At 49.3% G+C, this 25,386-nt stretch overlaps 1 protein-coding gene across 11 annotated transcripts in view; it reads left to right on the forward strand.

The window, feature by feature from the left end:
• The first annotated feature begins 80 nt into the window (after nucleotides 1–80).
• Nucleotides 81–25,386, forward strand: part of PPIP5K1 (diphosphoinositol pentakisphosphate kinase 1) — a 46,626-nt gene continuing 21,320 nt past the window's right edge. For 8 of the 11 annotated variants that reach the window (XM_061376590.1, XM_061376594.1, XM_061376596.1 and 5 more), the window contains exons 1-22: nucleotides 5,248–5,470; nucleotides 5,769–5,943; nucleotides 8,004–8,199; nucleotides 8,289–8,379; nucleotides 8,622–8,707; nucleotides 8,948–9,102; nucleotides 10,070–10,171; nucleotides 10,444–10,605; nucleotides 11,606–11,727; nucleotides 12,187–12,288; nucleotides 13,019–13,105; nucleotides 14,171–14,246; nucleotides 14,767–14,876; nucleotides 15,449–15,534; nucleotides 15,879–16,007; nucleotides 18,213–18,334; nucleotides 19,074–19,256; nucleotides 20,131–20,272; nucleotides 20,908–21,131; nucleotides 22,115–22,242; nucleotides 22,726–22,840; nucleotides 24,262–24,369. In XM_061376590.1, coding sequence (XP_061232574.1) covers nucleotides 5,797–5,943; nucleotides 8,004–8,199; nucleotides 8,289–8,379; nucleotides 8,622–8,707; nucleotides 8,948–9,102; nucleotides 10,070–10,171; nucleotides 10,444–10,605; nucleotides 11,606–11,727; nucleotides 12,187–12,288; nucleotides 13,019–13,105; nucleotides 14,171–14,246; nucleotides 14,767–14,876; nucleotides 15,449–15,534; nucleotides 15,879–16,007; nucleotides 18,213–18,334; nucleotides 19,074–19,256; nucleotides 20,131–20,272; nucleotides 20,908–21,131; nucleotides 22,115–22,242; nucleotides 22,726–22,840; nucleotides 24,262–24,369 — 2,673 coding nt within the window. In that variant the 5' untranslated portion in view covers nucleotides 5,248–5,470; nucleotides 5,769–5,796. Of the gene's footprint in view, nucleotides 179–324; nucleotides 372–5,246; nucleotides 5,471–5,768; nucleotides 5,944–8,003; nucleotides 8,200–8,288; nucleotides 8,380–8,621; nucleotides 8,708–8,947; nucleotides 9,103–10,069; nucleotides 10,172–10,443; nucleotides 10,606–11,605; nucleotides 11,728–12,186; nucleotides 12,289–13,018; nucleotides 13,106–14,170; nucleotides 14,247–14,766; nucleotides 14,877–15,448; nucleotides 15,535–15,878; nucleotides 16,008–18,212; nucleotides 18,335–19,073; nucleotides 19,257–20,130; nucleotides 20,273–20,907; nucleotides 21,132–22,114; nucleotides 22,243–22,725; nucleotides 22,841–24,261; nucleotides 24,370–25,386 lie in introns of those variants that run through there. The other 3 variants (XM_061376591.1, XM_061376592.1, XM_061376593.1) reach the window with 3 other exon arrangements.

A 25,386-nucleotide genomic window follows, 5' to 3' on the forward strand; every position in this document is an offset into this window, starting at 1 on the left:
GCGCTGCACGCCCGGCCGCGCAGCGCTCACCGCCGCCGCCAGGGGCCGCCACGCCATGCCCGGTAGGCGTCCTGCCGGCCGCGCCCTCCTGCCCACCCATTGGCTGGTTTCGGCCATCAGCAGGTTCTGATTGGCCGGCGGCAGCGCCGGCGGCGCAGGGTGCGCTCGGAGGCCGCAGGTGAGCGGAGGGAAATGGCGGCGCCCGGTGTCTCGCCCCCTGCTGCCGCCGCGGGGTGCTGGGGCGTCCCCGGGGCGCCGGGGCCTGGGCGGGGCGGGCGGCGCCGGGCCAAGGAAGGGAAGCGGGGCGGGGGGGGGTGTCCGGCCGCAGCGCTGCTGGGCCCAGCTCGTCGGTGACCGTCGGGGGGTGCAGGGTAAGTGGCAGCGGCGGCTCCCGCGGCCCTGTCCCCCGCAGCCCCACACGGTCGGCCCGGCCCGGCCCGGTCGCGGCTGTCGGGCTCAGCGTCCGCCGTCTCTGGCCGGGAGGGCCCGTGGGGCGGCGGGCGGGGCGGTGGCTGAGCGGGCCCGGCAGCCCTTACCGGGCGGTGTCGCAAGGAACGGGTTGGCGTTACCGGGACCGTGTCAGTGCTGCCCGGCTGAGGGAGCGGCCCTGGGGGAGCAGCCGCTGCCTCCGCCTCCCTCTGCCCGAGCGGGAGGGTCAGGGCTGTGTCTGCATCGCGCTTAGTGCGAGGGAAGCGCCGGGAGGCACGGGCGGATGAACCTTCCTTCTGTGTCAGGTACATTGTGGTGCTGTGAACTTTCACACTTAACGATCTCATTAAAAAACCTCATTAGAAACGACCTCGTAAGGCAAGGAGCGCCGCAGGTGCTGTGAGCAGCGCAGCGCTCGCTCCGGCGCAGGAGCGGTAAGGCAGGAGGTGCTCTGGGCTTGCAGCGTGTTGTGCAGCAGAGCAGCTCCTGGCCCCGCAGCCACAGTACTGCCACCGTCGCGGGCTGGTCCTGGAGGTGACTACGGACTGGGAGTTCCCAGAAGTGCTGCTCGAGTGGGCAGAACTCATGTTTAGAAGCTGGACTTCAGCTTCCTGGTTGTGACCATGCTGAACCTCTGTTAACAGAACAGAGGGAGCTTGCTTTCACACACCACCTCCAAAGAGCTTTTAATTATTAACTCTGGAATAGGTGTTCTTTTTCTTCTGAAGCAATTAAGTGTCTATGATAAGAGTACAGCTTTCACCTTTGGTAAGTAAGTATGTAATTGCCCTTAGTACAAACAGCCCTTGTGGCAGTGGGAGTCCCTTTGGGCAAAGGTGCTTCACTGACCAGCCTTTCAGGTTGGTTGTTGTTGGTTGGTTGTTGGTGGTACCTGTACTGGGACCTCCCTCCCAGTGCTCCCTGGGAGGGGGTCTGCTCCTGGAGCTGTCTCTTGTCCCGCTGGTGGCTGCCAGCCATGGGGTGAGCCTCATTCGGCTACTGCAGTCCTCATCCTCCAGCCCCTCTGTGGCGACTGCACCTTGAAATCAGGTGTTTAAAAACCAAATGAAACCAAAGGCACTGCCCAAGCCCACTCTTTAGTCCCAGGACACAGAGAGACAAGGTCTATGTCTCAGTTCCGAGTTGTGGGTCAGCAGCTATAGGTGGTTATAGTAGCCTTCGGTATGATTGTGCAGGAGATCATAGCTGCTCTTCTGGGAAGGGAGTGCAAGAATGTCTTTAACTGCAGCCGCTGGTGTGTACTTCCTTGTGTAGCTGCGATGGGACCAGCAAGCCTGAGTAGTCCATCTTTACCTTTCTCTGTGTGTGTGTGAGAGCTGTGTAAATGCTTTTGTCTCTCTATTAACTATTAGCACTTAATAACACAGCACTATTAACACTTAGTTTACTTGCTGTGATTAGTGAAAGGTAAGACCTTTAGCAGTCTTTGCAAGTAGCTCAGGAAGCAGTGAGGATGATGCAGAGCTGTCAGCATCACAAACTGTCATTGCCTCTCATAGCTCTAGGTTTGAAGAAAGGAGGTAATGGTGGTGGTGGTGTAGGCTGATCACCCTTCAGGAACTCGCTGCTGCCATTTCTGTTGGACTCTCTTGGCACTCAGCACTGGAGCTAAATCAGGCATGGGGACAACACCTCATGGTACTGGCCTTTGGTAATGGCCAAAAGCTTTGGAGCTCAGGATAGAGCTCCATTTGCCTGCTTCCCTTTAACAGCAATAGGCTGTCTGAATTTTACTTGCCTTAGTTATGCCTGTAGATAAAAACTGTTTCATCAAGAGCCTGTGGTCTCTCTTGCAATGAATCTAGTCAGATAAGGGATCTACTTTAAAGAGAAACTTTAAAAGGCTTTCATTATGCCCTCTCCCTTTCCTCACACTAGAGGCTACCTGAGCTCATGAGGCTTTCCCTGTTAACACCAGGGGCATGCCTGATGCATCAGTGGCTGTTGGCTTCAGCAAGAATCCAGGTTTTTGCCCGGTTCGAGTGTGGTGTGTCATAGTCTCTAGAAATAGCTACACGTAAGGCAGAGGGTTTTTTTTCTGGGCTAGAAGCAGGGATGTAGAGAGCTCAATGATTACTTAGGGCAAAGGATTTCCTGCTGCTTGATCTGTTTGTTTTTTCCAGGAGGGAGGGCCATAGGGACTGGAAAAAACAACTCTGCTCCTCTCCTTGCATGGTTTACTTCATTGAATCATCAGCCATTGAGCTGCTAAGGGCTCATTGTGCACTGACAGCAGGGCACAGGAGTGGAAATGGTTCCTGAGCATGTTGGACATCCTGGTTGTGTCCTCATGTGAAAGCAGAGCTGTGTGGAGCACATCAGGTGCCTGTATAGCCTGGCGGGCCAGAGCTGCTGCTCCCACCAGCACAGTACTGGTGGTGAATCACAGCTTTCCCTGCATGCCGGTTCCCGAGGCCTGTGCAGGTGGCACTGGGTACCCACATGGGCTAGAGCCAGGCGCACCCGAGCAGCCTCGCCTAGGTGCAATGTCCAGGCTCGCTCTGTCGCCTCTGGTTCCTGATGGGTTGGTGTCGGCTCCTCCAGTAGGTGCAGTGGGATAGATAACAGGCAGGCGTGCTGGCAGACTGGGAGTGCAGATCTGGGACTTCGGGGGTGCTTCTGCTCCAGCTCTTTCTCTGAGTGCTTCCCTGTTGCGTTTGTCCATTGGGGGAGCGTGCACAGCCTTTCCGTGTGCAGGCATGCTTGCTTCTGTCCCTTATTTCACAGGTGATTTCTGTGTGCAGGCATGCTTGCTTCTGTCCCTTATTTCACAGGTGATTTCTGTGTGCAGGCATGCTTGCTCCTGTCCCTTATTTCACAGGTGATTTCCGTGTGCAGGCATGCTTGCTTCTGTCCCTTATTTCACAGGTGATTTCCGTGTGCAGGCATGCTTGCTTCTGTCCCTTATTTCACAGGTGATTTCTGTGTGCAGGCATGCTTGCTTCTGTCCCTTATTTCACAGGTGATTTCTGTGTGCAGGCATGCTTGCTCCTGTCCCTTATTTCACAGGTGATTTCTGTGTGCAGGCATGCTTGCTTCTGTCCCTTATTTCACAGGTGATTTCTGTGTGCAGGCATGCTTGCTCCTGTCCCTTATTTCACAGGTGATTTCTGTGTGCAGGCATGCTTGCTTCTGTCCCTTATTTCACAGGTGATTTCTGTGTGCAGGCATGCTTGCTTCTGTCCCTTATTTCACAGGTGATTTCTGTGTGCAGGCATGCTTGCTCCTGTCCCTTATTTCACAGGTGATTTCTGTGTGCAGGCATGCTTGCTTCTGTCCCTTATTTCACAGGTGATTTCTGTGTGCAGGCATGCTTGCTTCTGTCCCTTATTTCACAGGTGATTTCTGTGTGCAGGCATGCTTGCTTCTGTCCCTTATTTCACAGGTGATTTCTGTGTGCAGGCATGCTTGCTCCTGTCCCTTATTTCACAGGTGATTTCTGTGTGCAGGCATGCTTGCTTCTGTCCCTTATTTCACAGGTGATTTCTGTGTGCAGGCATGCTTGCTTCTGTCCCTTATTTCACAGGTGATTTCCGTGTGCAGGCATGCTTGCTTCTGTCCCTTATTTCACAGGTGATTTCCGTGTGCAGGCATGCTTGCTTCTGTCCCTTATTTCACAGGTGATTTCTGTGTGCAGGCATGCTTGCTTCTGTCCCTTATTTCACAGGTGATTTCTGTGTGCAGGCATGCTTGCTTCTGTCCCTTATTTCACAGGTGATTTCTGTGTGCAGGCATGCTTGCTTCTGTCCCTTATTTCACAGGTGATTTCTGTGTGCAGGCATGCTTGCTTCTGTCCCTTATTTCACAGGTGATTTCTGTGTGCAGGCATGCTTGCTTCTGTCCCTTATTTCACAGGTGATTTCTGTGTGCAGGCATGCTTGCTCCTGTCCCTTATTTCACAGGTGATTTCTGTGTGCAGGCATGCTTGCTTCTGTCCCTTATTTCACAGGTGATTTCTGTGTGCAGGCATGCTTGCTTCTGTCCCTTATTTCACAGGTGATTTCTGTGTGCAGGCATGCTTGCTTCTGTCCCTTATTTCACGGGTGATTTCCCACGTGGCTGATGGCTCTGTGTGTTTCCCCTGCCCATCCCAGCCGTGTTCCTGGCAAGGGGATTCTTGCCTACCATAAACCTGTGCTGCTGGCAGGCGGTGCCTCTGCTCGGGGGAGAGGAGCTGCCGGAGCACTGGGAGCTCACAAGTGTACATGGCAGTGCAGCCTCCTGCTGTGTGCTGACAGCGAAGGGAACCATGCTCAACAGGGGAGGAAACTCAGGGACTTGGTCTGGGAGTGCTGGAAGGCATCTGGGGGTGTGCTGCAAGGCGTATGAGAGCATGAGAAGCAGTGATAGTGTCTCATGCCTGTTTTTTGGAAGTATGTAATAACATGAGGTGTTCACAATGCCCTCTTCTCAAGGTTGCAGTTGCATGGGAGGAATGCTTTTGGCCACTTCCCAGGTGGGGAAAACACAGTAAAGGGCAACAGTGTGACATTATGGGTGTGCAGCTATAGTCAGAGGTGAGCAGCTGTGTCCTTGGTTTGTGCAGGGCATGCGTATGGTGTATTCAAACCCTGGGGCTGTGGTGACAGGCAGTGCTGCTGCTGTAGGTGACAGTGCAAGACACTCTCCTTTCTTTCCTGGTGTTTATAAAGCAGAGCTTGTATCCTGATAATCAGCTTCTGTGGTCATGGAGTAGATCGGAGCCAGCTTGCAAACTCAGGAGCCCTGACCTGCAACCCAGACTGTTGCTGATGCTTCCTCTTGTGTCCTCTTCCCTCCCAAAGAGTTGGCTCTTCTCCTCCTCCCCCCAGGTTCATGCTCCTCTCAAATGGATCTTTCTGTTACCGTAGGTCTTCTTGAGCTGAAAGGATGAAAATTGGCAATTGGGAAGTCACCGTCACCGCCCTAAGCTTTGTCCTAACTTGTGGAGCCCCAGTTGATGTCTTTGGGTGCACGAGCCTGTGAGAGTGTCCACTGTCCCCTTCCAGGATTTAGACAGTGGCTTGGAGCATGCACAACTGTAAGTAAGTCTCACATGATTTCAGCGCTGGCGGTGACACTGTCCCTTTCCCAGTCAGTGTAAAGGGGTTAAGTGCACAGTGGAGCTGCCCATCTAAAATGATCCTGAATACTGATCCCCTCCCACCCTGAGGGTCTCTTCCTGCTCCTCCCCTTTCTGCTGGGCAGCACATCCCTAGGCTGACTCAAGCCAGATGAGTCCCTGCCCTCCCCACCATCACCGCTTCCAGTAGCACGGCTGGCCCTGGCTCACCCTGCCTCTGACCTTCTCTCTTCCTTTCTGCATGCTGGGATTCCAGAGCGGAATGGTCGGCCACCGGAGCTGCAATGTCGTCCCTGACGACCTCCAGTGAGGGAGAGAACGGCACTGCCAGGTTTGTTGTCGGTTCCAGGGATGATGAGACGGACTTTCTGGGATCAAACATGAAGACAGACGAAACAGATTTCTTTGAAGATGATGAAGAGGAGGAGTCGGTAAGGAGGTGCTGGCAGTCTGGGCTGGAGCGTCTGTGCACGATTCCTGGGCCTCAGCCAGGGTTTGTGTGGTTGCTGCTGAGGCCGCAGGCAGCTGGGACTCCCGCGGACGTGGCACAGGCTGTGTGGCATCGCTGCGCTGCCATGCTCACTCCTCATGCTGCAGCAATCCCAGCCTTTTTGCTTGCAGGTCTTTTTCAGGTGCAACAGCAGATTTCTTTGTCCTGGCAACTTAACCTTGATGCTCCCATAAACCCTCCTGTTTCACCAGGGAAACTCAGAGACGAATTCTGGGAACTGTGAAAAGGGCAGAGCTGTGTCTGCAGAAAGGAAGCGTTTATTCTCTTCTGTAATCTCTAGGAACAGGATGCAGAAAGGAGAATGATCTCCATCTCTTGACTGCTTTTGGCCCCTATTTAGTGTCATGTTAAATGTTACATTTGGTGTTCTGTATGAGACCTACATGCAGCAGGAATGTTGCTGCTGGCTGTATGAATTAGCTGGGACCATACACTAGTGCAGCATCATTTCCATTGCCTCTGTACCAGAGTCTCCGTTGCAAGTAGGTTGTTCAAACCCATGCAGTGTTGTGTACCTTCATACTGAGCGGAGCTATTTATCAGGTGTGGTGAAGGACTGGAAACCCTTTCATTTCCCAGATGCTTTTGCTGTGGAGTCTTGACTTTGCAAGTCAGTGCATTAACTTCCAGGGTCTCAGCTTATGGCTTGAAGCCATGGTTTTGTGATGGGTAATCCGCAGTTATAGAATCATAGAATAGTTAGGGTTGGAAAGGACCTTAAGATCATCAAGTTCCCACCCCTCTGCCATGGGCAGGGACACCTCACACTAAACCATATCACCCAAGGCTCTGTCTAACCTGGCCTTGAGCACTGCCAGGGATGGAGCATTCGCAGCTTCCCTGGGCAACCCATTCCAATATCTCACCACCCTCATAGTAAAGAACTTATTCCTTATATGCAATCTCAACTTCTCCTGTTTTAAGTTTTAACCTGTTACCCCTTGTCCTATCAGTACTGTCCCTAATGAAGAGTCCATCCCCAGCATCCTTATAGGCCCCTGTCAGGTACTGGAAGGCTGTTATGAGGCCTCCACGCAGCCTTCTCTTCTCCAGGCTGAACAGCCCCAACTTTCTCAGCCTGTCTTCATACAGGAGGTGCTCCAGTCCCCTGATCATCCTCGTGGCCTCCTCTGGACTCGTTCCAACAGTTCCATGTCCTTTTTATGCTGAGGACACCAGGACTGCACACAATGCTCCAAGTGAGGTCTCACAAGAGCAGAGTAGAGGGGCAGGATCACCTCCTTTGACCTGCTGGTCACGCTCCTTTCGATGCAGCCCAGGATACGGTTGCTTTCTGGGCTCAAGCACACACTGAAGCCAGCTCATGTTCATTTTCTCATGGACCAGCACCCCCAAGTCCTTCTCCGCAGGGCTGCTCTGAATCTCTTCTCTGCCCACCCTGTAGCTGTGCCTGGGATTGCTCCAAGCCAGGTGTAGGATCTTGCACTTGGCATGGTTAGACTTCATATGGTTGGCATCAGCCCACCTCACAAGCGTGTCAAGGTCCCTCTGGATGGCATTCCTTCCCTCCAGTGTATCAACCGAACCACACAGCTTGGGGTCATCGGCAAACTTGCTGAGGGTGCACTTCAGCAACAAAGATGTTAAACAAGACCGGTCCCAACACCGATCCCTGAGGGACACCACCTGTTACTGGTCTCCAGCTGGACACTGAGCCATTGACCACAACTCTTTGCGTGTGGCCATCCAGCCAGTTCTTTATCCACCGAGTCGTCCATTCATCAAATTGATGTCTCTCCAATTTAGAGACAAGGATGTCATGTGTTCTATGTTTGTTCTGCATTTCTACATTGTTATAGTTTAAATTCAGTTTATTGAATTGAGTGCTTATTTAGTACTCAATTCACTTATTAAGTGAATTAAGTACTTATTAAGAACTAAATACAAATTTATTGAATTTAGTACTTAGTACTAGAAATTTAGTCCCTTAGTACTAAACTGATCTCTGTCATCCTTTAGCCACCTGAACGGCAGATTGTGGTTGGAATCTGTGCCATGACCAAAAAGTCCAAGTCAAAGCCCATGACACAAATTCTGGAGCGTCTGTGCAAGTTTGAGTATATCACAGTGGTGATCATGGGGGAAGATGTTATCCTGAATGAACCGGTGGAGAACTGGCCCTCCTGTGACTGCCTTATATCCTTCCACTCCAAAGGTAAAAAGTCCATGGCAGGCTTTAGCATGCTTGAGATCTGGGCAAAGGGACCTTCCACTCATTTTCCACTCCCTGCCTTTGTATTTCAGGGTTCCCCCTGGATAAAGCAGTTGCTTATGCCAAGCTGTGCAAGCCATTTTTGATTAATGACCTTGACATGCAGTATTATATCCAGGACAGGTAAGTGTGTGTGATCCATTAAAACACCTTCCCTCTTCCTTTGTGTGATTCTCCTCAGCCTGCTGTGCAAACTTCGTCTTCCTGGCCACAAGCAAATGAGTGAGGTGGGGAGGAAGGGGACCTTTCTTGGTCTTGGGGAGTTTTTGTGTTCATTTGGCTTTGTTCTTCATCTGTGGGAGGGAAGCCTTGGCACGTACTGAGGACATTCTAGACTCTTGGGTTACCATTTCTGTCCTCTACAGGCGTGAAGTGTATCGGATCCTTCAAGAAGAGGGAATAGACTTGCCCCGCTATGCTGTGCTCAATCGAGATCCTGATAGACCAGAAGGTCAGTGTCCAGGCTCTACCGAAAGCCATTGTCCTGTACTGCATGCACTATTTAAGATACTCTGCAAGAAACAGGTACTGACAACCAGTTTGGAGAGGCCTGATTCACAAGTCTGTTGTTTTTTGTGAACAAAGATCCCAACAGCAGAACTGTCTGCCAGGGCAGGATTGAAGGGCTTCAGCTCTGCACTGGGGCTGTTGCAGCCTTTCCTGAAGTGCTGCTGCTGTGTTTTGTCTCCAGAGTGCAACTTGGTGGAAGGAGAGGACCATGTGGAGGTCAATGGAGCTGTTTTCCCAAAGCCATTTGTAGAGAAGCCAGTCAGCGCTGAAGACCATAATGTGTATATTTACTACCCGACGTCAGCAGGTGGGGGTAGCCAGCGGCTCTTTCGGAAGGTGAGGAGGGGGACTCCAGGTTTGGTGCTGAAACCAACAGATATGTGGCTCTGGAACCCATGTGGCTTCAGGAAGGAGTGTTGGGGGCAGGTGGAGGGGAAAGGAAGGGTTCGTGCTGGGGAGATCCAGACCTTAGAACTTCCAGCTCAACCCTGTCTATCTGAGAATTGCAGAAGGACATATTTTAGTGGTAATGATGACTCTGCCTTCCCGTTTGACCTGTGTCGTGTCCAGCAGTCACAGAGCCACGTTCTGTGTTGAGCTGCATGCTGTTTTTTCCAAATCACTTCCTCAGTTTATGGAGATAAATGTTTTTAAACTTATGTGCCTGGCCTCTAGCATCATGTTGTCCTTCTCAGTGTAGCTTGAAAACGTGTTAAATGAGGTACTCATTCTTAGATTGCACAGGGCATCTGCCCTTATGCACTTCCACTTTGCCAGCACACAGTTCATAACTGTGATGTATCTTTGTTCCAATCAATTACATATCTGCCATTAATAAATGGATTGTTTCCTTAGGTAACGTGCAGGCATGCCACTTGAGGTTGTCTCCAAAGCCTTACTAAAAATGAAAAGAGCATCATCCTGTACCCATAAGATCAGTCAACTGTCTGAGAAGGAAGTTAAATTTCTCTGATTATTGCCCATCATCCTTTATTCTCATTTGATTATTAGCTAGGCTCCTTTCTTTCTAGGTCCTTAGCCACTGTTTTTTTGTTCCATATCCTTGTAGTGATTGGAGTCGACCTAATGGTCTATAATAACTTTTCTTGTCTTTAAAGCCTGAAAGGGCCTGCGTTTTGGAGTCTCTTTTGTCCTATATAAATAAGTGTGCTGGAATAGGTGGGAGTTCTGAGAGGCATTCTGCTAATTCTTGGCATGTGCAATGAAACTTACTCTTGTTGTTCTTCCATCTAAGAAGAGGAGCTCCATGCTCTTCCTTAAGGTGTTTATTCTGTGCTTTCAGATTGGCAGCCGGAGTAGTGTGTATTCCCCAGAGAGCAGTGTGAGGAAGACAGGCTCATACATTTATGAGGAATTTATGCCTACAGATGGCACTGATGTAAAGGTAAGGAAGAGTCTGGATTAGCTCCATCCTTCAGCAGGCCTGGGATTCCCGAAAGTTGGGCAGTCCTGCTTAGTCCTACTTAGATTCTTGAGTGTTTGTGAGGTGCTGACTGTGCAGCCTGGATACCAAAGTGGAGAGCAGATGTTCTCTAGGTTGTAACAGGAGGAGTATGATACCATTTGTTCTTCTCTCTGCATTTGCAGTAGAAGCACCTTCTGGAAGCTGCACTCAGTCTAGCTGGTTATGTCAGGTTCACCTATTTCTCTTCCCAGGTGTACACTGTGGGGCCGGACTATGCCCATGCCGAGGCTCGCAAATCCCCTGCTTTGGATGGAAAGGTTGAGCGGGACAGTGAAGGGAAAGAAATCCGTTACCCGGTCATGCTGACTGCCATGGAGAAACTAGTTGCTCGGAAAGTCTGTGTAGCCTTTAAGGTCTGTGTTTTCTCTCCAGTGCAAGCAGGATACTCCACGAATGTCTGCTCCAAATCTCAGTCAGTGTTGAAGGCTGAGCTCTGTTACCCCGATGTCTGTCTGGTGCTGCAGTCTTGCGTGCCTGATAGCAGTTGCTGTCTCTGCTGGCTGGGTGCAGCTGCTCCTGCTGGCCATGGCAGACTGGCAGGAGGGCCTGCAGCAGATGCCTTCTCTGCTCGTGGGTGGCTGGTGTCCAGCATACATCTGAGTATTTGATATCAGGTTCTGAGCATGCTTCTGTCCATCTGACCTGTGCTCATCCCATCTTTACTGTTTCCTAGTTGTGCTTATGTGCAAAACTTGGTCTTCTTTTCTTCTGCTTGCTTCTATTTTTAATACTTTTGTGCATATTTGTGTTCTATTTTATAGGTTGGTAGAGTGAGTGTGTGAGTCTAGGTATGGTTACATGACATGTTCAGCAATGACAACAGCAGAAGCACTTGGCTTCTGCTTCTACCCCCACTGCCATCTGCAACCCATGCAGTTGTGCTCATACAGCTTTGGGCTTGTTCTGCCTTGTAGCCCACCTTTCCACCTAGTGAAGGATGTCTTTGCCTGCACTGCTTGTTGTCTGTCCATCTGTCCATCTATTCAAAATTGCTGGATACAAAGGCAAGAGGAGGAGAGCCAGGAGCTGCTCTTGTCTAAAGCTTTCAGAGCTCTGGGAGGGGAGTGTGGCTCTGACAGCTTAATCTGGGGGCTCATGGGTTGAGCTTTTGATACAGGTGAGGGTGTAAAGGCCTCTAAGGGGCTTGTTTCTGCTGGATCGTGGCTGTATTTTCACACTTCTTCAAGGCTCCTGGGGCAGGCATGGAGTGGAGAATGTGGAGAATGGCTGCAGCACCAGCAGAGCGGCGCTGGGCAGTGTGCACTGGCTGCTTTGTGTGTGCCAGGGCTGCTGTCCTCTCCTGCACTCCCTCATAGTGTACCTGAGTCCTGTATCCTCTGCTTCCTCATGCAGCAAACAGTGTGTGGGTTCGACCTCCTGCGGGCAAACGGCCACTCCTTCGTCTGCGATGTGAACGGCTTCAGCTTTGTGAAGAACTCCATGAAGTATTACGATGACTGTGCCAAAATCCTTGGGTAGGTAAAATTAGAGTTTTGATAGCAGGTAAAGTAACTCATATCAAAGTAAACTGAATATGGGGCACTGATCAGTACGTTGGAGAGGTCTGCAGGTGGTTCATGCAGGAGCATTTGTTCAGCAGGTGAGAGCTTGGCTCTGGGAGAAGTGGGTTAATTACTTCTAGCCCCTGGAGCTCCTGCCTGTGTTGGCATTAGCTGTCTAGTCTACAGCTAGATGTATCTTACAGGACTTTCCATTGGGTGCTAAGTCCAGCTGCAGTATTGGTGATGTGAGGAAAATTGGTGTCCCTTTAGGGTGCCCTCATCAACCAGCCTGTGATGTGGTAGATGTCTCTGCAAGGAAGATGAAGAGAAATTCTGTGGCTCTCCAAATCTTCCAGCTTGGACCACTAAGGAGAAGGTGGAGAACCAAGGGAATGGAATTTTTGGTGAGATTTGTATTATAATCTCTTCCAGAAATATAATCATGCGGGAATTGGCTCCCCAGTTTCATATTCCCTGGTCCATCCCAACAGAGGCAGAAGACATTCCCATCGTCCCCACAACTTCAGGCACCATGTGAGTACCTGCATCTTCTCAAAACAATGCTGGTGATGGCTAGATGAGGGACAAAGTGCAAACCGTGTCCCAGGGACAGACATCATCCAGCAGCATGATGTTGGCAGCTGCTGTCTTGGTTGCAGTCCTGAAATGCCTGTGGAAAGGCTTAGCCATGCACACAAAAGGGTTGATGAATGGTAAACAAGTCGTAGGTTTGGCGAATGCAGACAAGCAGCCACTGCAGGAATTGCAGAAACTGCTCACATGGCTTTCAGAAGGCCCAAGTTCTTGGGCAGCACAGGAAGCTGATGAGGGCATCACTGCAGCTGGCCCAGCGTTCAGCAGGCTGCTTGCCTGGGGAAGAGGCGTGTGGAGCTGCCAGTGGAAAGGGTGGAAAACAATCAGCTGAAGTGCTCACATTACCTGTACACTTGCAGACCCTCACTTTACTGTCCACCATCTGAGGCTAAAAGATCAAAGGCAGAAGTTTCTGTATGGTCCTCAGCCCACATGCATGCATGGAAGAAGTGAACAAAGTACGTGCTACTATAGCAAACCAGATGACCTGGTAGTGGCTGCAGTACTTTGTCTGCTTTTATAGCCTTGTACTTTCATATGGGAGTTCTGCCACTGATGAGAAAAGCAGTTGTCAAAAGGATGGAACTGAAAGAACAATGGGAAATTGCTTTCTGGTGGCAGTTCTAGAGTGTAGGGGCACATTTGTCAGGTGTATATTGTGTTTCTCCAGGATGGAGCTTCGTTGTGTTATTGCAGTCATCCGGCATGGAGATCGCACCCCAAAGCAGAAGATGAAAATGGAAGTGAAGCATCCCCGGTAAGAGTCAAGACAAGAAGATGCTGTGCTGCTGAGAAGTGAGGAAGGCCTGTTTCCTGACTCAAGAGGCGGAGCACAAGGGCTGAGTGCATGGGAGGCAGTGCTTTTTCCTGGCTCTGTTTAAACAAATTCTTTCTGCCCAGCTGGGGGGATCCCCCTTTCACCATAAGGATCTGGCACCTTCTGTGTGAACACTGCGAGAGTGAATTCTGTTAGGTGCTGCAAAGGGAAGTGCCCCCTTTGTGGTTTAAGCACAGCCAACAACTTGGCACCATGCAGCCACTCGTTCACTTCCTCCTTTCTTCCCTCCAGCTCCCAGCGGGATGGGGAGGAGAATGGAAAGAATGTAACTCCCATGGGTTGAGATAAGAACAGTCCAGTAACTAAGGTATAATACAAAACTGCTACTGCTACCACCAATAATAATAGTGATAAGGGGAATAACAAGGGGAGAGACTATGAAAGTAAAAAGGAAAGGGAAAAAAAACACCCCATCAACAAACACAAGTGATGCCCAATACAATTGCTCACCACCTGCCGACCGATACCCAGCCTGACCCCAGCAGCAATCTGGGCCTTCTGTGTAACTCCCCCCAGTTTCTGTCCTGGCCATGACGTGCTGTGGCATGGAGTACCCCTTTGGCTAGTTGGGGTCAGGTGTCCTGTCTCTGCTTCCTCCTGGCTTCCCATGTCCCTCCTCACTGGCAGAGTGTTCTTGGTTGGCGTAAGTGCTACTGAGCAACAGCTAAACCATCGGTGTGTTTCCAGTGTTATTCCCAGACTGAAGCCAAAACCCAGCACTGCACCAGATCCTAGAAAGGAGAAAAATAGCTGTTAGAGCTGAACCCAGGGCAACCCCACTGAATGGGAAGCTGGTGGGTGCTTCCTTTTTGTATCTGAAGATGGAAACACTTGTTTTGATTAGAATTTCTGAAGCACAGAAAGGAGGCAGTGGGTCTGCTTGTTCTCCCTGAAGAACAGAGCATGAATGCCTATGTAGGGATGACAGTTCTTGTAGCACTCAACCAGCAGAAACTGGATCAGGGCTCTTTGTTGTCTGTTCAGGTTCTTTGAATTATTTGAGAAATATGATGGCTACAAGACAGGGAAGTTGAAGCTGAAGAGACCAGAGCAGCTACAGGTGGGTCCTTTCTGGGGCTGCTGTGTGCAACATGCAGGTAAAACAGATCCCAGTATGGGGCAATTCTTTGGGAGGGTGGTGCTTTCAAAAGAGTAACAGTGTCATGCACAAAGACTCCCTTTCTTATTCCTCACTGTGTGCACCCTCATCTGGGTGATAGCAGTTCCATTCCAAGAGTGGAATGGAAACTCTTCCTGGCTGATACAAGCACTATAGGATGGGAATGACCTGATGCAACTTGCCCATCTGCTGTGGATGCCTCTGGTGAAAGTTGGGTCGAGGTGAGGGAGTGGGGTAGTTGGAGGCACCTGCTTGGTTCTGAACAGGGCTGGAGCACAGGGTGGGGATGAGCCAAACTGCAGCATGAAATTTGTCCTGCCTGAGCTGTGTCTTGTGAAGTCCCTGGTGCTGGTTTGTGTGAACCTGATGCTGGGTGAAGCCATCTAGAGGCCTCGCAGGAGTACCGGGGTGAGTCCGAGGGAGAGTTGCTGGATGCTTGAGACTGTCTGCTCCCCAACAGGAAGTGCTGGACATTGCACGGCAGCTTGTGGTGGACCTGGGAACCCACAGTGACTGTGAGATTGAGGAGAGGAAATCCAAGCTGGAACAGCTAAAGAGCGTCTTGGAGATGTAAGGGCTCGTATCTCAGGGCACTGTGAGTTTGCCTTAGAGCTGTGGGTCTGGTGTTGGCATCACAAAAGCAAAGGAAGTGTTTCTCTCAGGACCATAGCTTGCTGTGGCATACATAGGCAGTGTCTGTGCTCAGGCCATGTCTGTGGAGCTCAGAGGATGATTCTGTGCTGTGATTCCTTCCCCTGCTCTCTCTGCTCACCAGGGATGTGGTTCTCCTTGGGGTGCTGGCAGACTAGGCTTTTTTTCTGTGATTCACTTGTTAAAGATGTAGCTAGAAATGAACTAAGGTTGATTAAAGCCCCGGTGAGGTATGAGAGCACAGAGAGCTGTCAGCTGAAGGGCAAGCGAGTGGATCTTTTACTTGAGTATGGGGGAGTTGTTTGGTTTTGAGGCTGCATGTTGGGTCGCAGGTAGATGGCAGAAATGTTCGCGTTGTGTTGCAATTGGTGTTGCAGCATGAAGTCTCTTGCCTGTGCTGTGTTTTTGCTGTGTGGTGCCTGGAGAGCTCTGGGCAAAAGGTGAGTGGGGTTGATCTGTTTAAATTGTTTCCCTCCCTCTCCTTGTGACAGGTATGGACATTTTTCTGGCATTAACCGTAAAGTTCAGTTGACCTATCTGCCTCATGGACATCCAAAAGCTGCAAGTGAAGATGAAGGTAAAGAAACCTGGCCTTTGGACATGCAAGCAAAATTAGTGACCTGTATCTTACCTTTGCTCACAACATATGGGGGTTAAGAGTGATGCATAATGTCATGTTCCAACATACCATGATGGTGCCACAGGGCTTATGCTTTGTATTTAAAGAATGTCAGCCTGTGCTGTCAAAAAATAGCGTCTCTTAACTTCATACCTGCTGTTTTGGCTCCTGGGGATTTTGGGTCAGGCTTGTGTTGATAACACTCTACAAGATGCTGATGACAAGCTCCTCTTCCTCCCCTCCTCTCCCCGTGCAAGCTCAGCTGTGACATCTGATGTAGTGAGTACCTGTTTGTCTCCTAGAAGCTCGACGAGAGTCTTCCCCATCCCTTCTCCTGGTGCTCAAGTGGGGTGGGGAGCTGACACCAGCAGGAAGAGTCCAGGCAGAAGAGCTGGGCCGAGCCTTCCGCTGCATGTACCCCGGTGGCCAAGGTGAGCTTTGCCCGTGTGTCTGGTCCTGTCCTGTGACTGTGCCAGATTGCCCAGCCCAGCAGTCACCAGCATGCAGGGTGCTCAGACATCTGTGGGCTGTGTGCAGCCTGGGTGACTTGGGTCTTTACTGGTTTTGTGCTTTTGGCTAGGATAGGATAAGCAATCCCAGTGTATTTTGCACCCGAAGCTCCCTAAGCTGGCTAGAGATGTCTGCTGCAGTGGGTAAACTCTAGCATGTCTTGGAGCACAATTAGCATTATTCCAACTGATGTGCCAGTATTCACAAAAGAGGAGCTGTTAAAGTAAGATCTGTTCTGATGCAGCAAAGACGAATTTCCGTATGATTAACAAGGAATTTAGGTCAGATGCAGAAACCAGGAAATCTTACCTTGGAACACAGGTAATTCTGCCTGGAGCCAGGAGAACAGGAAGGTAATTTCTCCGTATTTTCTCTGCCATAATTCTCACTCTGAAAAGCATTCAGTACACAGGCAGCTCAATGAGAGCTTGGAGGGAAAAGGCTAAGATTGCGTTTTTTATCCAAGAGTCAGAAGTCATACACTGTTGCTGTATTGATCTGATACCAATATTGGATACCACTTCTCCTGCACTTGTATGCTTAATTAATTCCATTTAAGTAATGAAATTTGAAAGTAATTAAGGTAATTTAAATGAAATAAATTTCCTTCTGGAATAAGGAAGAGTTATCCTTGGTGGAAGAGGATTGCGTCAGGGAATACTTAAGTAAACTGGACATAGTAAGTCCATGGGCCCTGCAGGAGCACCCTTGAATGCTGCGGGAGCTGGCAGATGCCACTACAAGGCCAGTCTAGATGATCTGTAAAAGGAGGTGGGGACTGGGGATGTACCTGAGGGCTGGGAGAGAGGAAATGTCACTTCTAGCTTCAGAAATGACAAGAAGGGGGACCAAAGGAGACTGGTCAGCCTTGCAGTCTGTGGGATCTGTGGGATGGTTATAGAGCAGCTAATCCTGACTTCATGACAAGGCCTGTGTGCCATTCTTGAACATGGGAATGGTGAGTTAGAAAGTCTGGGGACTTCCCAGGCCTGTTGTGGATCTCTGAAGCCCAGAGCTGAGAGGATCAGCCATTGACTTGGACAAGAGACTGGGGAGACAAAAAGACATGGTGCAGGAGAGGCCATTCCAGTTGGAGCACAGGGACTTGATGTACAGTGGAATGACCCAAAACCTGAGAGGAGACCTGTGCAGAGCTCTGGTCAAGTGGAGTGCAGTTACCAGCAAGCTGGGCTGAGCCCTAAGGTGTTAGTTGATGCCATTTCTGAACTAACTGCTCTGTATCTGGTGAGCACTGAGTGGCTTCCCTCTTGCTCACAGTAGAGCTCAGTGTGAGCATCTACAAGGTGACTTCAGTCGTTCTGAGTCATGGCTTTGGAGATTTCTGCTTCACACAGTCACTCATGAAGAAGGAGAGATCTTATTTTGCTGTGAGATGCTGTGTTCGTGGTTAGCAGATGGAACGTGGCAGTTTTGGCCAGATAGATAGCTGACTTGTGGCTGATGTCTGTCCTTGTCTAGCAGGGTGTTTCTTTGAGTTGTGAGCTCAGAGCTGGGGGAAATTGTCCTACCTTCTCATGCAGTGTGAGTGGGTACTGTGCAAAATCATCATGGGATTCCAGGCAGCAGGGAATTAGTCAGCACTGCACTGTCTTTGGAGGGTCTCAGTCCAGCTGCATGGGCTGCTTTCTGCCATTCCTCATCTGACTCCTGTGGTTGACTCAGCCATCATTAAAAAACCATCAGTTCGTGCTGAGAGATGTGCTTTGGGAGCCAGGAGCCTTGCTGCTGAGCAGCTCTGCCTGCACACATCGAAGGAGGCAGGGGTTTGTGCATCTCAAGCTATCCAGGCAGGCAGAGCAGTCATGGACTGCTCGGGGAGGGCTGCGGCAGAATTTGGGCAGCATCAGATTTCACTGGTGGATGTTTGTGTTTTTTTGGGGTTTTTTTCTCTCAAAATGAGCTTTCCCAAGTTAAGCAAAGTCTGAATCCCGCTGCAGTCATTGTCAACAGCCGGAACGGTCTTGTTTGGAGAAGCCTAAATGCTGGCTATGGAATTGATTCATTCTCTGCATAACTTTGTTACTACAGTGGAGTCTGTTGTCTAAAGCAGTATATTCAGCTGATAGGTGTCAGAATATCCATTTTGAGTTTGTTCTCTGTTCCAGGTGACTACGCTGGTTTCCCTGGATGTGGCTTGCTCAGACTGCACAGCACCTACCGTCATGATCTCAAGATCTATGCCTCAGATGAGGGACGAGTTCAGATGACAGCAGCAGCTTTTGCAAAGGTTCTTCCTCCCTTTTAGGCATCTGTTAGTTGTGCTACATGAATCTTAAAATATACCAGTTCTACAGGAAAACCTGGTGATAAATAAAGAGCTGTCATAGGAGCTTCCCCCTCTCTGTTGGGAGGATGGTAGTACACTAAATAGCAAGTGTATGGAGCAGTTCTGGAAATCTAGTGTAACTGCATATGTATGCTATGTTTAGTATCCTGTCCAGGATAGGACTCTGGCTGGGGAAGGGGTTATTTATGGAGTATTTGATGTCAGAGCACTTCAAACCTGTTGCTGAGTATTAATTGTCTCCAAAACAAGTGTTTCTTGGATGACTGCCCAGCCAGAGTGCTTATTCCTTGACTGCTGGATTTAAAATGGGAATGAAATGTCTTTGGTGCAGTGTGAGGTGGAGGGAAAACAGGTTCATCTGCAGTTAAAGCTTGCGCCAAGGGTGACCTTAGCTGTTCTTCAGAGCCTCTGCTGTATCACCATTTTCCTGCAGACTGGCTTGTCTGCTCAGCAATTGCCTAGACAGATCTGGGCTGTGCAGGCTGTGCTGACCTTTTGTGTCGAGTAGCTCTAGGAACATTCCAGAGTCACTGGTGACTGTAGGTACTGTTGCTGTATAACTGCTCCTTAAGGTCGGTTGTGGTTTCACTTAAGTTGACTGAAGGCTGGCCATGAAGCTACCAGAAATGCTTTTTGCTTGGGTTGAACATAGCTGAAACCTTGTTCGGTGTTGCTTTAGGGTCTGCTGGCCCTGGAAGGAGAGCTGACCCCCATCCTGGTGCAAATGGTGAAAAGTGCCAACATGAATGGTCTCCTGGACAGTGACAGCGATTCTCTTAGCAGCTGTCAACACAGAGTGAAGGCACGACTGCATGAGATCATGCAGAAGGATGCTGAGTTCTGTGAAGAGGATTACGAAAAGGTAAAGCACCTGTGGGGCTTTATTGCTTCCTGTATCTGGAAGGAGAATAGTGGTGGTTTGATGTGAAGCCTGCTGGTATGTGAACAGTAGTTGGTTATTCTGAGATCAGTTCAAAATGACAGGCTATAAACCGAACTTAAGAAGGGAAAGGGCAGGCCCCTGCCCTTCTCCAGGTGATAATCCTCAGTGGTGCTCCACTGTCCCCTTCAAGAATCACCTGGTATCTTCCTCTCCTATTAGAAGTCCCAGGGCATTTTATTCTTCCGGGTGTGCTAAAAGAAGAGTTCTCATGGTTTGCTGCATGCTGCCCAGTTGCTGTGGGCAGGCAATGCACCTTGCCGCATCCCAGATCTCTGCTCTGTGCATGTGTGAACACATTGTCTGGATACGAACCCTTTTCTGTTCCTGTCAGTGTCTGATAAGTGCAGAGGAGAGAGCATGGGCTACATCCAGCACAGCAACCAATAAAAGCACTACATCTGCTTCTCCAACAAGTCCCCAAACCACTGTTTTTCCTAGGTTACTGAACTGAAATCCCTCACCATTAAGGAACAGATTTACCATCTCACAGAACTGTTTAAAACTTCTGTGAAACCCTTCTGCTGCAACACAGGAGCAAAGTTAGACAAGAGTGGATATTGTAGGTGGAGGGAGGTCTCTGATCTTGTAGGAGCAGTGGTTTGCTCCCTCTGAGTTTGGTCCTGAGAAAGTTTTTTAGAACATGCCTAAGTACCCCTAGGAATAGGCCAGCTTCTTGCACTCTGCTGGGGACACTTCTGTACGGATCAGAAAGCAGTAGAGCTGCAAAAGGCAGACATTGTGTGTTTCCAGTTTGTGAGGATACTAACTAATCTCTACTGGTATCTTCTCTCAGCTAGCACCTACAGGCAGTGCTTCTCTGCTCAACTCCATGATGTTTATCCAGAACCCAGTTGAGGTCTGCAACCAGGTGTTCAGCCTGATTGAGAATCTCACCTCCCAGATACGAAAACGTCTGGAAGACCCAAAATCTGCAGGTGAGCATCAGAACTGTAAGGAGTCTGGAGCAGATTCTTTGTTGTTACATCTTCGGAGCTCCCAATCACCACTGTGTTTTATGTTTGTAGCAAAGAAATTCTAAAGCAAAATACTGTATGTGCTGTTGATGTAGAAGGCTCCTATTTCACTTTAAACTATAGTTAAAGAGAGCCGTGGTGTATAGGGAATGATACGTGCATCTTGGGTTTGGAGTGAATGTGAGCAGCAGCAGTATAGCCTGGGGAGGGAGGCCTGACTTTTTCAGGCATTTCCTGTAGGGAGCTCAGGACTATAAGCAGTAAGTTTATCAGTCATGACTTGCTCATCTCTAAGAACTTTCCTAGTAACAATGCAGAGGTTTTTAAGAGGCATCTGCGGGACATTTCACACAGTTTATGGCAGATACGAGCCATCAGGCAAGTAGCTTCACTTTTCTCACGTATTTTGGGAGTATCTTGTTTCTGCAGGTTAAAACTCCATGCAACAGGTCCAGTGGGTTTTCCAGTCTAGGATCTCTGTGGGTGACATATGATCAGAGCCCTTCTGTGCTGGGAGAAGGGAGTCATAGCTGTCACTTGAACTCTGCATGGAAGCAGTGAGGATGTGAATGTGGTTGGGTGTTCTCTGTGTTTAGACCTGCAGCTGTACCACAGCGAGACTTTAGAACTGATGCTGCAGCGCTGGAGCAAGCTGGAGCGAGATTTCCGCATGAAGAACGGGCGCTACGACATCAGTAAGATCCCCGATATCTACGACTGCATCAAGTACGATGTGCAGCACAACTGTGCACTCAAACTGGAAGGCACAGCTGAACTCTTCAAACTCTCCAAAGCCCTGGCAGACGTGATCATACCCCAGGTACAGCCTGTCTTGCGCGTGTGATGATGCCTGTGGTGTCAGTTTCTGACCCTTTCCCTGTTTTTTTTTCTTGGCTCTCTTGCACGTTAACTCTCAAGGCAGCGTATCACAGGTGTTCCTCAGATAGATCTCAAAAGTGTTCGTATGAGGCCAAAACCATTTGTGGCTTAAGGTGTGGCAGAGCTGGCTTCCTGGATGGGGATTCTGACATCATCAGAATAATGAACAGCATTTCTATGTTCATTGTAGTGCATTATAGCACAGCTGCAAGCTGCGTGTGTGCCATAGCAACTTCCCATTCTCCACATACAAGACTGAACAGGGGGAAAGAGATTTCTGTTTAAAGTCAAGGCTTGTTCTGGCAAGTTTGTTATTCTTGTCAAACTAGAACTTGTTCAGTGTTCAGAGTTGGCTTGTTTCTCACAAAGTTTATGGCCATGAACATGGGAGGAGAAGAGAGGACCACATGCAATGAATCTCTGTATTGACCGTTGTTCTGTTCCACTTCTGGCAGAAATGCTTCATGTAGATGGGATGAGCTTCTACCAGCAAGGTCCAGTTGTGCTTGTGCCCAGAACTGGTCTTCTAAACTTCTTCACAGTGTTCCTGACAAGATGCAGTTTGGCTGTTTCCAGCAAAGCACTTCAAGTTTCATTTCTGCAGATAGCAGTTGTTGCATTAATGCTCATGCCAGGCCAGGGTATAAGTTTGTGTGTCATAAGAGGGGTTCCCTGATGGTACTTGTGCCTCTCAGCTGCTGGAAGAACAGTGAGTCACGTATAGATGGTGGGAGGAGTCTCTGTCTCTTGTTACCCTCTGCAGTATGGGAAAAAAAATAGAGAAGGGTTTTGTGTGACATTTCCCTTTCTGTCCTTGCTTACATGTAGTGATCATTCCAAAAGGACTGTTGATGTCCAGCCTCCTTTCGTGTGGATGTAGCAAAGAACCAGGGCTTAAGGGTGTCTATTGTTTTGTTCCCGCAGGAATATGGGATTAATAAGGAGGAGAAACTGGAGATTGCCATTGGCTTTTGTCTTCCTCTCATTAAAAAGATCCAGTTGGACCTACAGAGAACCCATGAAGATGAGTCTGTCAACAAACTACATCCCTTGTAAGGACTGTGCTGCTGGTGGCAGGGAGGGCAGCTTTGGAGCAGTGTGTGGGAACCACGCCAGAAGAGTGTACTGGTGTGGAAGGAGCCACTCAACATACACTGGAGGACACACCAAGAGGGAGGCATGGTGGTGCTTCTAGGACAGAAGAGAAATGGAAAGGCACCTTGAGACTGCTGAGTGGGAACACGGTGCCACAGGATCTAAAGCCCACTGTAGTTGAATAGCTGTGCCTTCATCCTTGTTTCAGCAAGGGGCAAGTGCTAGTATGATGAGGCCACCTCTGCCCCGCCATGTGTCTCCATTAGAATAACGTAAAACTTGCTGCTTCTGTGCCTGATGCTCTCACTGCTTGTTCTGATCCTGCTGCTCTTTGACAGTGTAGGGTTATGTTGTTCCATTAGGTGTCCAGAAATGCTGCTGTGTGAGAGATGGCAATTCATTGGCAGACTGTGAGTAACACTGGGCTGGTTTTGGTTTAGGTACTCAAGAGGAGTTCTGTCACCAGGTCGCCACGTTCGGACACGGCTTTACTTCACCAGTGAGAGCCATGTGCACTCTCTGCTCAGTATCTTCCGCTATGGGGGGCTCCTGGATGTAAGTGTCCCAGCAGTGCTCACAGAGTAAGCCTCCCTGCTTTTTCTCAGCGGCCCTTCCAAGGTGGACAGTGTATGTTTGTAGATTGCCCCTCTAGCCAGCTCCCCCAGTAACGATGTGCATTAGTGGCCTCCAGCCAGCTCCATCTGTGCTGTGTTTGCATGTTGCAGCTCCCTGCCTTTCCAGCATGTAGGAGGATTGTTCTTCCTCAGTCCTGACACTGCCTGCCTTGCTTGTACAGAGGCATGTTTTCTCCGAGAGCTGTCTGGCTGGTTTCAAATGAGTAGAGTCCTACCTGTGTAGGATGATAGCAGTACAAGGCAATGGGATGAGGGAATTTCTCTTCCTGCTTCCTGCAAACCTTTATTTCAAGAGCTTGACCCTGTTATTTAGTGACTTTCTGTCAATTCTAAGTCAATAGATCAGTTTGACTTTGGGTTTCAAATGCACACGGGGTGCTCTCTACCAGAGGGACAAGTTGCACATTTTTAGGGGGCTAACTCATCCAGTCGAACCTTCACTTGTTCACATAGCTGCTTCCTGAAGGAACTGGCATGCAGACCCTGAGAAAAGCTTTGCTTTAGACTCCTTGAGAGGCTCTCAGATTTATCCTCCCTTTTTTAAGCGTGTGTTCTGAAATGCCTTGAGAGTTTGGGCTTGCTGAGCAGGTGTGATTTGTGATGTCTGTGGAAGCTCAGTGTACCTGTAGGCACTGATCGTACAAGTACCTCTGAATTGCTCACTGGGTAAGGTGTCACTTGCATTGCTGTCTTGAGTGTCAGAGGATGCTGGGTTGCTAGCACAGGGATATTAGGCTGCATCTGGGTTCATTTGTCCCAGTGGGGTTTACTTCATATCCATCAAGGTGGTGAGATGTCCCACAGCAGCAGGAGTAGCGTTTCAGGTACAGCCATTCCCTGGCCCTGTTGAGAAGCAGTGTGGGGTGGGCTGCCCTGCTGCCTGGAGCCCAAGGTCCTGCGTGGCGCTCTAGCCTTTTCATTCGGCATCATGTAAAAGCAGCTTGCCTTTGTCCCTTATAGAGCACAATTTCCTTCCTTGTGCTTTTCGTTTTTGAGATTTCTGTAGCCACTACTGGGGGATGACTGTGTCTGGGAACCTGCTGTGGGTTATGCTTTTCTCCAGTCAGCGTGGCACAGGGGGCTTGCAGCTGGCTGTGCTCAGGTCTGCACGTGGATTGTGTGGGGAGCTGTAGTGTCCCTCTATGCAGTTGCTCGTTCCTGTAACCACCCCCTACCCTCGCTGCATGGTCATCTCTCTTCATGCAGGTTAAGCAAGGCAGTTTTTGTCCTGACAGTGTTATTACATTGTGGAGAGACAAACTCCCTGAGACCCATTTCACTGAATGCTGCAAGGTGTCTGCTGTTGCTTATTCCATGTGACTGTTTCTGTGTATATCTCAGGAAAACAAAGACCAGCAGTGGAAGAGAGCCATGGACTATTTGAGTGCTATCTCAGAGCTGAACTACATGACGCAGATTGTTATCATGCTCTACGAGGACAACAACAAGGTGAGGGATGTAGCTGTAGGGTAAAATACTTCCTGCCCCGATGCAAGGCCCAGTCCCTGAGAGATGAGTTCAGGCGAGAAGTCTGTAGCTGGAGCTCTCTCCACTTGTGGGTAAAGACGGACGGATCAGTAGCACAACTGCTAGGTTTTATTTTTAGGTGGGAGGCAGTGATGCAGTTAATGCTTGTTATGTGACAGCAAATGCTACCCTGAGCAGTAATACTGAACTCAAGTAACCAGTGCTGTCTATTTTAAAGCGTTTCCTGGTGCAAAAGAATTCGCGGTTTCTTAATTAAAAAGGAACAGTAGGAAAAAAACAAGTTAAAAAAATTATATTTGGATTTTTTTCCCAAATATTTATAGAAAATATCCAGAAATTCCACATTCATAAACTTCTTTTATTTAACAAATACACTGCTATAGTCAGGGACTTATATACTGACACCTTCAGGTAGTAAAGAGGGTATTTTAATGAACATCTGGAATGTGCAAGCTGATGGTGATGACCATAAGCAGGTTGAATCCCAGCTCCTGTACTGCAGGAGGCTGTAGTGTGAGGATGCAGTCCCTTTGCTCCATATACCATCAAGTTAGAATTTTGTATTAACAGAGCTGATGGGGGGTTCTCATGGTAGAAGTGAAATATTTCCTGGTGCTGTTTGTAAAAGAAATTAAAGCAGGTCTGTATAGAGCTCTCAGGAGTGGAGTAGAGCTGTTAAAGTAGAGATGGTGAAACTTTTTTTTTACATCATTAGAGCCAGATACTGTAAAAGCTCTGGCTTCCTTAAAAAAAACCAAACCAAACAAAAATTCATGTTAGAGACAGTTACTTAAATCTTGGAACAACCTGATTAAAGATCCAGGAGGGAACCAGTCCCTCCCTGCCCCAGTGTGCTGGTTTTGCAGCAGGCATGGGTCAGAAGGGGCTGTTTCAGACTTCTCTATACATATATACGTACAGCCCGATTCCTCAGAGGACCATTTTGGTCCTCTGGTGGCTGTTGTCACAAAATAACAA

The sequence above is a fragment of the Neopsephotus bourkii genome, unplaced genomic scaffold, assembly GCF_033783945.1.
Source record: "Neopsephotus bourkii isolate Nb327-2 ecotype Australia unplaced genomic scaffold, CSIRO-AGI_Nbou_v1 NB_1723, whole genome shotgun sequence".
In the NCBI taxonomy this organism is placed as follows: Eukaryota; Metazoa; Chordata; class Aves; order Psittaciformes; family Psittacidae; genus Neopsephotus; species Neopsephotus bourkii.